Raw genomic sequence first — 12,939 nt, 5'->3', positions numbered from 1 at the left:
AACCTACTCTAGAAACTACCTAGAATTTCCCAAGCATATAGCCCTCTCTTTTTCTAAGCTCCATGTACCTATCTAAGGGTCTCTTAAAAGACCCTATTGTATCCGCCTCTACCACCGTCGCTGGCTGTGAATTCTATGCACCCACCAATCTCTGTATGAAAAACATACCTCTGACATCCCCTCGGTATCTGTTTCCAAGCACCTTAAAACTGTGCTCCCTCGTGTTAGCCATTTCAGCCCCGGGAAAAAGCCTCTGGCTATCCACATGATCAATGCCCCTCATCATCTTATACACCTCGATCAGGTCACCTCTCATCCTCCGTTGCTCCGAGGAGAAAAGGCCAAGTTCACTCAACCTATTCTCATAAGATACACCCTCCAATCCAGGCAACATCCTTGTAAATCTCCTCTGCACTCCCTCGATAGTGTACACAGACACACCTGAACCCAGCTTCACTTTCTGTACAATCGATGTATATACAAGCTATCTTATCAGAATCAGATTTAAGATCACTGGGATATGTCATGAAATTTGTTGTTATGCAGCAGTACATTGCAATGCATAACAATAAAAACTGTGAATTACAGTACACACACACACACACACACACACACACACACACACACACACACACACACACACACACACACACACACACACACACACACACACACACACACACACACACACACACACACACACACACACACACACACACACACAAGTTAAATTAAATTAGTGAAAAAGATAGTGAGGTAGTGTACATGGGTTCAGTGTCCATTCAGAAATCGGGTGGCAGAGAGGAAGAAGCTGTTCCTGAATCATTGAGTGTGTGCCTTCAGGTTTCTGTACCTCTTCCCTGATGGTAGCAATGAACTACAAAGGGACCTTGACTGGGTTAGGGGGATTGGCTGAAGAAAGGCGAATGGATTTCAACATGGATAGCTATGAGGTGGTGATGCATTTTGGAGTTCAAAGCAGAGTAGGACTTATACAATGAGTGGCAGGACATTAACAAGGGCTGTGGAACAGAGGGACCTGGGAGTACTACAGCAGTTTGCTGGAAGTAGCCAGACAAGGCAACAGGATGGTGAAGAAGGGGCTTAGCCTTTATTGGTCAGGGCATTCAATATACGGCCGTTATGTTGCTGTTTGCATTTGTCATTAGTGGGGCTGCATTGGGAGGACTGTGTACAGTTTTGGTCACTCGGTTACATGAAAGACATTGTCAGGCTGGAGATTGATTAGAAGAGATTTGATGGTGCTGCCTGGACTAGAGGGCCTGAGTTGTAGGGAGACACTGGCCCACACTGGAGCTAGGAGATTGAAGGGTGACCTCACAGAAGTTTATAAAATCATGAGGGGTATTGAGAAGGTGGATAGTCATAGTCTTTTCCTCAGCATTGGGGAAATCAAAACTAGAAGGCACAGATAGAAGTAGGTCTTTAAAAAAAGGGAAAGTTCCTCCCTGTATCTTGTTTGGCTCATTGGGCAGCAAGCTTGCCGTTTGTCTCTTTTACGAGACCAAGTTGCTAATTCGATGCTCAACCCAGCACAGATGTAAAGCACGCAAGGAGCCGACCGGATTCAAACTCAGGACCACTCGCCCCAAAGTCCGGTGCAGATGCCACTACAGCACTGGCCGGCTAGATACAAATAGGGAAAGATTTAAAAGAGACTTGAGAGGCAAAGTCTTTGTACAGGGTAACAAGTACCTGGAATATGTTGCTAGAGGAAGTGGTTGAAGTGGGTACAATGCAAGATTTCAAGAGACATGGAGAGCAAAGGCTTGGGGGTTATGGGCTGAACACAGGCACCTGAGATGAGCAGGGGGAGTGCAGTGAGGGGCAGGGACAGTTGGTCTAAAGAGCTGGTTTCAATGAAGGATAAATTGGCAGATGCGCCAGACTGTTATCAGATTTAGAATATAAATCAAGAGAAGAGTCTACATAAATTGTGTATTCCCTAGCCTGAGCCTTGTAAGATGATTAAGATCATGGGATTTTAAAGGAAATGATAAAAGTAAACTTAACTAGGCTGATGGACTTTTAAGGGTCATAAATTTACTTGTAGAAAGTCTACAAGGCTCAAGGCAGACATTTAACTCATTGTGACTTTACTAATTCATTTAAAAACTAACCTCAATTCATTACACTGTTGCAGAGGAATCATACTGCTTTAATCAGGAATGTCTGGAGTTCATTTTCTTTCATTCTTAATAGCCGTTGACTGAGTTAATTGACTTTGCTGTACAAGACACCATTTACCGTGCTCTTAGTTGTGTGCGTAGAGCTACCCCCAGCTCGTTAGCTGGCCGGTGCTCTCAACGGGCATGTGCAATTTCCTTCCATCAGATCTGCTAATTCACTGCTAAGGCTAATCTTCTTGAAGGTGGTGGTGAGACACCGTTTTGAACAGTTTGAAGGCCCACAGAGTTATTGGTTTGAAATCTCAGGACTAAATGCGATATCCATGAAGGATCAACAATATATTTGTTGGACAGTTTATTGCTCAAAGTAGAGGAGGACTCAGAGATGGTGGCTTTCTCATGGCTATTGGATTTGCCCATCCAATTAAAGATGAGTAAATGTTATTGAAGAGTCTTTAATGAATTTCCTAAGTACTTTGTGAATGGTACACAGTATAAATCAGTGCTGAAAGATGATGTAACAATTTTAAGTGGATAAGCGTACAGTAACAAAACCTATCTTGTACTGAATACCCTATATATGTAAGTTAATTTAATAACTGTGTTCTCATCCACAGCCACAGTTTCTGACTTGTCTTCCATACAGTTTTGAAGTCACTACCGTTCCATCGCTGACAGCCGAGAATAAAACTCTCATTCCAAGAGGTCCTCCTCTGCAAGGGACTGATCAGGCCTGGCCATCAAAGCTCAGCAGCAAACAGATAATCACAAGGGCTAATACTACGGAAAAGGCCAAATCTGTAAACCCGGACCTGTGCCTCTCACAACTCATCAAAGAGGTCACTATAAGCGACGTGACCTCAAGCTCCCTGCTGGTGAACTGGGATATTCTGAAGAACATGGGTGATGACTACGAGGTTCGCTACAGCACTGCGACACAAATGCAAAGCCTTCGCATGATTGGGGGGGTTAGAGAAGTGGAGCTGAACCAACTCAGTGCCGGAACAGTTTATAAAATCTGTGTGATCCCTCAGAGTAAGAACATCAATGACTGTCATTGGCCTGCTTCCAATCAGTGCTCTGAAGCACATACCTTAGGATCAACAGGAAATAGAGATAATAATACACTAGTGGGAGGTGTCACTGTGATCGTTATTCTGTTAATTACCATCGCTTTAATTGCTGCCTTCAAACTGAAGTCAAGGCACGCAGGCTTCCAGAGGCATTATGATGACGATGCATCCACATGTATTGAACACATTGAAACAGAGGAAAGCAAGGTGGATATTGATCATATTAACAGTGCGTTTGAAGAAGTCACTGATGATAACAATGGGTATTTTTCACATTTAGCTCAAAGTCCAAAGATTGAGTGTGTGCACACACTGGAATGCTACATAGCCCCTGAAGCCAAGCTTGGGCCATCTTTAAGCAATGATATCTTGTAACACAGTGCCAACCCGACATCACTGATGCATTGCAGGCAAGGCACAAGTCCCCCGATTCCAAATGAACTCACGTACCTTTGAAAGGAACAAGGTGTCTTCATTAAAATATGAAAGTCATTTAATCCTTTCTGAACCATATCAACATTTACTTGGGCATTGCCTCTTTTTACAGAGAAATCCTTTGAAGAGGGGAGAAACAAGTCAAGAAGACATTGAGCTTTCATGGCAATTAAACCATTCAGCATTTCCTGGCCAGGTTTTATCATTAAATACAAATCATGTAATCATCCTCTCACTGTTTGGAGATGCTTACTACATGCAAATTGACTGCCATTTTTCCTGAATGTATTTGGCTGTGAAACACTCTGGGATATCCTGAGGTTGCAAACAGTAGCTGTATATATGCAAGTTCAGCCATCCTTATTTGTGTTTCTGCTCTTTACGTAGTTTAATCATTTGCCAGTGAGACATGGAAGCCATCTTGGATTAGTCTCTGAAGTAACTGGGCACCGAGGAGGTTCAATGTGACAATGTGTTGTATTTCCAAAAATAAAGTACACAGTATATACTGCCAAGAAAATGGATCCTCCAAATCTGGAGATATTGGAGAAATTTTGGTTATAATAAAATAGTTGCTTTCAACATAGATGATTTCAACATGGTCTCTGGAGATGCTGTGTATCAGACTGCTATATAAAATGAGGTATAATACAAGGTCGTGTGCTGTCCTTCACTGCAATGACAGCATAAGCATAGCAAGCCCGGTCAGCCTCTGAGAACTGTGGCAAAGGCATGGCAACTTGACAATCATAACTCACACTGTCATCTCTCTTAGACTATTCAAAGTTCAAAGTACATTTATTATACATTATTCAGCCTTGAGCTTTGTCTACTAACAGGCAGCCCTGAGACAAAGAAACTCAAAAGAACCCATATAAAAAAATGATAGTGGGACACCAAATGTGCAGAGAATAAAGATACATCATGCCCATCAAAAAGGAACCCATAACATTTTTAAAAAATATTTAACGAAAGACTGAACACTCAATGTGTAGAGAAAAAATCATGCAAACAATAATAATTGCAAGTAAAAATAGCGTTCTGAACTGAAGTCCACAAGGGGAATCCCATAGTTCAGCAGAGTTTAGCACAGAGCCAAGTCACAGAGTAGTGCTCTGAACCAGCCCATCCCTCGCCTCGGGCCCCGACACCCTGACTTTTTCAATCTGGCCCGGTGCCTGAATCTCCATCCAAACATCGCGTTCAGTTGCCTCAATGCGTTCTGGCGCACGGACACTGCCGACTTGATCCAGCCTGTAGCTGACCTCTCCGATTCGACGCAGCACTTAAAACGATCCAAGCTCAGGTCTTCCTTGCTCTCGGCGACAAGCCCACCACTTCGCCTTGACTTGGTTCTGCCACATCCAATTGCCTTCAAGTCCGAAGGGAAGTTACAGACTATTATTTTCAATGCTCTTTTGCCAGAAAAATAGTGATTAACAAAATATTTAGTTGTCTTCCTTGTTTCATTAGCCACCAGCTAATGAAGTCACTGAGGTTCACCAGCGCCATCTTAAACCGAAATCCTTTGTATTTTCTCCAAGACCGGAAGGATAGATCTGTCACTACCTCATTGTCCAGTGACAATAAAGGCTGGACAATAAATGTCAATGTTGTTAGAAATGTCTGGGTTTGTGAAGGAATAAATAAGAGATTAAAGCAGAATAGTTCATATTCCTTAATATCAACTCAAACACAAGGAACCTACAATTATCTACCAAGAACAAATAAGCAGATGCGTAACAATCCCATCGTCTTCAATTCTCACTAACCTGATATCGACATAATTAACAAATCCTTCATAATATTCAAAATTCACCACCCCTAATCACCTAACGAGACTGAAGCAGTTTGACATGATTGCTCACCACTTTGAGGAAAATGGCCAAACTGGTTCAAGCTGACAGTAAGGGGACAATAACTCAAAATAGCCATGCATTACAACAGTGGTGTGCAGAAGAGCATCTCGAACCTCGTAGTGGATGGGCTACAGCCGCGGAAGACCACAAGCATACACACAGTGGCCACCGAGTCTACAAGCCCCGGATACATTTTAATAAGCCACACCTCACTGATTTCCAGCTCTAAGTGTTATTATTGAGCAAATAGGCTCTTGCATTGCACTTCATTCGTTCTAATTCATCAGTCTTTCCATCACAGGAATTGGGATGGCATCACCTTCCACATCAGTGCTTTGAAATTATTTTTATTCCTTAATCACAGCTTCCTCTCCATGTCGTTGACAGGGCATTCCTACATTTTCCTTCACTCAGAACAGGGATCTTCTCTCAGATCACTTTCCACTCTTGCACCATATTCCAAAGGCATTTCCTAAACCCAGACTCCCCTCACCCCTCTCTTGTCCTGAGGCGCTTGCTTGTGTTTGGTCTAAGTTTCCATATCCACTGGCACCCATACCCTCACGACAATTTGCCACAAACCCACAGGATGCAGCAACTACACAGAGCTCCTCTCTTTCTATCCTCCATATACTCAATCACCATATCCAACTAAAGTAATAATTCTTCCAATTTGATCTTACATTTACACCACATGCTGCACCTACAAAGCTAACAGCATTGTGAAGGAGCCCACGCACCCCTCGTACAAACTCTTCTTCCTCCTGCCATCTGGCAAAAGGTACCGAAGCATTCGGGCTCTCACGACCAGACTGTGCAACAGTTTCTTCCCCCAAGCCATCAGACTCCTCAATACTCAGAGTCTAGACTGCTATCTACATCATTTATTATTACATTGTAATTTGTCCTCTACTGTGCCTATTGTCTTGTTTATATAATTATTGTACTGCCCTGCACTGCACTGTTTTGTGCACTCTATGTAGTCCTGTGCAGGTCTGTAGTGTAGTGCAGTTTTTATGTTGTTTTGCATAGTGTAGCCTTGTGCTGTCTCACATAGAGGTCCTGGAGGAACGTTAGTTCGTTTTTACTGTGTACTGTACCAACCGTTTATGGTCGAAATTACAATAAACTTGACTTGCAACACACACAAAATGCTGGTGGAACGCAGCAGGCCAGGCAGCATCTATAGGAAGAAATACAGTTGACGTTTCAGGCCAAGACCCTTCGTCAGGGCTAACTGAAAGAAAAGATAGTAAGGGATTTGAAAGTGGGAGGGGGAGGGGGAGATCCAGAATGATAGAAGAAGACAGGAAGGGGAGGGATGAAGCTAAGAGCTAGAAAGTTGATTGGCAAAAGGGATACCCATCTGGAGAAGGAAAAGGATCATGGGACGGGAGGCCTAGGGAGAAAGAAAGGGGGAGGGGAGCACTAGAGCACCTTGATTTGACTTAGAACTTCCTAGGCAGTTGCTCAGGATCATGTTCAAGATTAATTCTCATTCAACCGTACATGAATATCCGTGAATACTGCCAAATGAAACAACATTACTCCGGGCCAAGGTGCAAAACACAGCACCTGGCACATACAAGACAGCAAGCATGTGAAGTATCAGTAAAATGCAGTCTCACAAAAAAATATATAGTCAAAGACCTTGAGTCCATGGATGGCATCCAGTGAGTCTGCAATTGAACACAAGAACATAAGAAATAGGGGCAGGAGTCGGCCAGCTGGCCCGTCGAGCCTGTTCCGCCATTCAATAAGATCATGGCTGATCTGACCATGGACTCATCTCCACCTACCTGCCTTTCCCCCATAACCCTTAATCCCCCTACTATGCAAAAATCTATCCAACCTTGCATCAAATATATTTACTGAGGTAGCCTCCACTGCTTCATTGGGCAGAGAATTCCACAGATTCACCACCCTCTGGGAAAAGCAGTTCCTCCTCATCTCCATCCTAAATCTACTCCCCCAAATCTTGAGGCTATATCCCCTAGTTCTAGTCTCACCTACCAGTGGAAACAACTTTCCTACCTCTATCTTATCTATCCCTTTCATAATTTTATGTTTCTATAAGATTTCCCCTTATTCTTCTGAATTCCAGCAAGTAAAGTCCCAGGCAACTCAACCTCTCCTCATTTTCTAATCCCCTCATCTCTGGAATCAACTTGGTAAACCTCCTCTGCACCGTCTCCTAAGCCAGTATTTCCTTCCTCAAGTAAGCAGACCAGAATTGCACACAGCACACCAGGCACAGCCTCACCAGTACCCTGTACAATTACAATAACCTCCCTGCTCTTAAATTCAATCTCTCTAGCAATGAAGGCCAACATTCTAGTTGCCTTCTTAATTTCATGCTGCACCTGCAAACCAACCTTTTGTAATTCATGCACAAACACACCCAAGTTCCTCTGCACCACAGCATGCTGCAATTTTTTACCATTTAAATAATAATCAGCTCTTTCATTTTCCCTTCCAAAGTAGATGACCTCGCATTGTATTTCATCTGTCAGACCCTCGCCCAACTCACTTAACCTATGTATATCTCTCTGTAGAATCTGCGTCTCTTCTGCACAATTTGCTTTTCCAGTCAATTTAGTGTCATCAGCACTACACTGGGACCCCTCTCCCAGATAGTTAATGTATTTCATGTTGCGGACCCAGCACCGACCCCTGCGGCACAAGACTCACCACTAACTGCCAACCAGAGTAACACCCATGTATCCCAGCTCTCTGCTTTTTATTAGTTAGCCGAACTTTTATCCATGCTAAATCTTGACCCCCCCCCCCCAACTCTGTGCATCCTTATCTTATGAATAAGTCTTTCATGTGGCACCTTATTGAACACCTTCTGGAAATCCAAGTAAATAGCTTGCCTTCTGCTGAGTGAACATTGGTGGTGGTGAGGGGCAAAGGCAGCACTGACGGCAACACCACACCACCTCTGATGCCTCTCTCCTGGGAGGCTGTAAACAGGTGACACTGCAGCTTGAGGCCCAGTCCTTGCTACAACCAGGGCCACACAGCTCCCCTGAAATCCAGCCCTGCTGTTCGCCAATAAATCAGCGAATCGGACTTGCAGCATTCCACATTAACAATGTCCAACAGGATCTTGTGATCACAAGTAAAGGGACTAAGATGATCAGGATTGAGGCCACCTTACTTCCAGTGAGTGGAAATTGAATGCATGTGATTTTTTTAAAAAACTTGGAAACGCCATGGTGTAAAAGTGATATTGACAGAGTGAGTCTACATCTGAATGTAGATCCAATTCAAAATAGAAAGCAGGCTCTGCTACAGACCTAGTATTCACAGTGATATATTCTGACCTCCCACTCGCCATGAACATGAGATATGGTGGTTGACTAATATGCCACGACTGTATCACAGCATAGCTGTTGCTTGCAATTGATCATACACACTTGAGTGGTAGACAGAACGCAGCGACTGAAGGCACAGTTTAGGTTGAACTGGTTCAGAATCCTGCAATAGATGAACTTGCCCATTTGGACGCAAGGCATCAGGGATCAACTTCACAGCCATCTCCCTAAATATGACAATCCAATCAGGAAAGGAGGTGGGGAATGAAAGTGAGAACGGTTTGACATCTTGCACCATACAATTTTACTGTCTTTGGAATTGTACAGTTGACTTTAGTTCATACCATCTGTGCAGAGTACCTGCTCCAGCCGGTAAAGGGCTGCAACATTCAGATCAGACAGAAATAAGGGAGAGAAACAGATCATGTTTCAGCTCAATGATCTTTCATTGGAACTGGGACTAGGTTTGAAAATTGATGCATGAGGAGGCGTGTAAAAGGGGCAAGATGGAATCTGATTGGAACTGAGGACAGTGAATAACAGGGCGCTGGTTGAAAAAGGATGGTAAAAGGTACTGTGTGCTTAGGGCTGATTGAATGAACTCACAAAAGGCCCATCAACACCTCCAGTTTATTTGCCACTGTTCTACAAAAGCATTCACTTGGTGGCCCAGAAACCTACCAGCACTTTTTTTGGCGTATGGAAGAAAACCGGTGTACCCGAGATGCACACTCAGTTGCAGGCCAGGTATGCTAATTCTACAGATGACACCCAACTCAGGTTTGAATCTAGGCCACCGACTCTTGTGCTATTGTATCAAGCAGATGAAGCAGCTGTGGGAATGAACACAGACTTCTAGACATTATGCACTTTAAATGCCAGAACATGAAATACATCTCGAGCAACAAAATCTTCCATCTTTCTCTTTCAGGTGTACAGTTATCCCCCAGAGTCTAACCTCACTTGATCTGAAAGCCTTTACCCAATTGAGTTTACATATACAACAGAGGTGAATCATTAAAAAAACCCTCAATCTTTGATGACAAACTCAGAGAGCAATTCCATTTAGTCAAAAACCTGCACAGTACTGATTTGATTGCCCATTGCTTTTCTCTCCAGCAGAAGGGTGATGGGTAGATAAATCATTTCAGGATATTCATATCTCTGAAAGCAGGTTTCTAGCTTGAATTGAGACGAACTGCATTCTCCCTAGAAACTACTTTTCCTCCCGTGTTTTCCTAACCTTCCATAGGCAACTAGAAATTCAACATTCAGCAAATAAACAGTGAGAATCCACATTTTCATGCTTCATGGGGTGTGACACCAATGCACCTATCAAAAGTAAAACAGATATTTCCCTGAGTGTTATCTCACTCTAGCTCTTAAAACCATCTGATCAGCAGTCATGCCTTTCTCCTTCATTACAGGGAAAGTTAGACCTTTTCTAGTTCTCTTATCACTCAAATCGGTTCACTGATGCCATAGCCTCTCTTTGCATTTCACTCTGCCCTGTCCCACCTGAAAAATAGTGCCATTTATTGACTTTAGCTCGGCATTTAATATAATCATCTCTCAGAAACTGGTGTTAAACTGTCTTTGTTGGTTGTCAACAACTCTCTCCGGAAGTGGACCTTGGGCTTCCTGACAGGACATATCAGTTCACATTTCTAGCTCTATCATTCAGAGTACAGCACCCCAGGCACTACGAGCTCAGCCCACTGTTAAAGCATGACATATTAGGCATATTAATGCGTGGCTGAGAGACTGGTGTAGGGGGCAGGGCTTCAGGTTCCTGGATCATTGGGGCATCTTCCAGGGGAGGTATGACCTGTACAAAAAGGATGGGTTACACCTGAACCCAAAGAGGTCCAATATCCTAGCAAGCAGGTTTAATAGAGCTGTTAGGAAAGGTTTAAACTAATTTGGCAGGAGGATGGGAACTGGAGTGATAGGGCTGAGGAAAGGGAAAACAGAAATAAATCAAAGATAGCATTCAACAGAGATGATAGAAAGGACAGACAGGAGATGAGGCATAATCACAGCCAGTGGGGTGAGTTAACAAGGCAAAATGAGGCATGGTACAGTTAAAACAGACAGCAACAAATACTAGACTGAAAGTGTTGTATCTGAATGCACACAGCATAAGAAATAAAATGGATGATCTTCAAATTCAGCTACAGATTGGCAAGTATGACGTTGTGGCCATCTCTGAAACTTGGCTAAAGGTTGGCTGCCATTGGGAGTTGAATGTCCAAGAATATATGGTGTATCGGAAAGATAGATTAGTAGATAGAGGAGGTGGTGTGGCCCTATGTATAAGAAATAATATTAAATCATCAGAAAGGGATGACATAGGATGGGAAGGTGTATAGTCTCTATGGATTGAGTTAAGAAATGGCAAGGGTAAAACTACCCCAATGGCAGTTGTATACAGGCCTCAGGCACCCAAACAGCAGCTGGGATGTGGCTTACAAATTACAGCAGGAGATAGAAAAGGCCTGTCAGAAGGGTAATGTCATGATAATCATTGGGGATTTCAACATGAAAATGGATTGGGAAAACCAGGCCAGTACTGAACCCTCAAGAGAGAATTTGTAGAATGTCTAAGGGATGGCTTTTTAGAACAGCTTGTTGTTGAGCTCACTAGGGGACTAGCTGTGCTGGATTGGGTGTTGTGTAATGATCGGGAGGTGATAAGAGAGCTTCAGGTTAAAGAACCCTTAGAGAACAGTGATCACAATATGATAGAGTTCATTTTGAAATTTGAGAAGGAGAAACTAAATTCCAATGTGTTGGTATTTCAGTGGAATAAAGGAAATTACAATGGCATGACAGGGGAACTGGCCAAGGTTGACTGGAAAGGGACACCAGAGCAGCAATGGCTGGAGTTACTGCAAAAAATGAAGGAAGTGCAAGACAGATATATTCCAAATAAGAAGAAATTTTTGAATGGAAGAAGGACACTACCGTGGCTGACAAGTGAAGTCAGAGCCAAAGTAAAAGCAAAAGAGAGGGCATACAAGGAAGCCAAACTAGTGGGAAGATAGAGGATTGAGAAGCTATTAAAATCTTGCAGAAGGAAACTAATGTCATTAGGAAGGAAAAGATTAATTATGAAAGGAAGCTGGTGACTAATATTAAAGAAGATGCTAAAAGCTTTTTTTAAGTATGTAAAGGGCAAATGTGAGTTGAGGGTCAATATAGGACCAATAGAAAATGACGCTGGAGATATTGTAATGAGAGACACAGAGATGAAAGAGGAATTGAATGCATATTTTGCATCAGTCTTCACAGTGGAAGACATCTGCAGTATACCAGACATTCAAGAGTGTCAGGGAAGTGAAGTTTGTGCAGTGAAAATTATGACTGAGAAAGTGCTCAGGAAGCTTAGTGGTCTGAGGGTGGATAAATCTCCTGGACCTGATGGAATGCACTCTCAGGTTTTGAAGGAAGTAGTTGGAGAGATTGTAGAGGCATTAACAATGATCTTTCTAGAATCAATAGATTCTGGCATTGTACCGGATGACTGGAAAATTGCAAATGTTACTCCACTACTTAAGAAGGGTGGGAGGCAGCAGAAAGGAAACTATAGACCAGTTAGCCTGACATCAGTGGTTGGAAAGTTATTAGAATCGATTGTTAGGGATGACATTATGGAATACCTGGAGGAACATGACAAGATAGGCCAAAGCCAGCATGGTTTCCTGAAAGGAAATTCCTGCCTGACTAACCTACTGCAATTTTTTTTTTGAGGAAATTACAAGCAGCGTAGACAAAGGAGATGTAGATGTGGTGTACTTTGGTTTTCAGAAGGCCTTTGACAAGGTGCCACACATGAGGCTGCTTAGCAAGATAAGATCCCATGAAATTACAGGGGATTTACTTGCAAGGTTGGAGCAATGGCTGGTCAACCATGGGAATAATCAACCCATGGGAGGAGTGGGAATAAATGTATCCTATTCTGGTTAGCTGCCGATTACCAGTGCAGTTCCACAGGGGTCGGTGTTGGGACTGCTGCTTTTTATGATGTATGTCAATGATTTGGACTATGGGATTAATGGACTTGTGGCTAAGTTTGCCAATGATACAAAGATAGGTGGAG

At 43.0% G+C, this 12,939-nt stretch overlaps 1 protein-coding gene across 4 annotated transcripts in view; it reads left to right on the top strand.

The window, feature by feature from the left end:
* Nucleotides 1-4,255, top strand: part of LOC140719414 (leucine-rich repeat transmembrane protein FLRT1-like) — a 78,643-nt gene extending 74,388 nt beyond the window's left edge. For all 4 annotated transcript variants that reach the window (XM_073034057.1, XM_073034056.1, XM_073034059.1 and 1 more), the window contains one exon: nucleotides 2,768-4,255. In XM_073034057.1, the coding sequence (XP_072890158.1) occupies nucleotides 2,768-3,598 (831 nt within the window). In that variant the 3' untranslated portion in view covers nucleotides 3,599-4,255. The remainder of the gene's footprint in view (nucleotides 1-2,767) is intronic.
* The last annotated feature ends 8,684 nt before the right edge of the window (nucleotides 4,256-12,939 follow it).

This window comes from Hemitrygon akajei, chromosome 31, assembly GCF_048418815.1.
Source record: "Hemitrygon akajei chromosome 31, sHemAka1.3, whole genome shotgun sequence".
In the NCBI taxonomy this organism is placed as follows: Eukaryota; Metazoa; Chordata; class Chondrichthyes; order Myliobatiformes; family Dasyatidae; genus Hemitrygon; species Hemitrygon akajei.
This window is presented reverse-complemented; position numbering and strand designations above follow the sequence as displayed.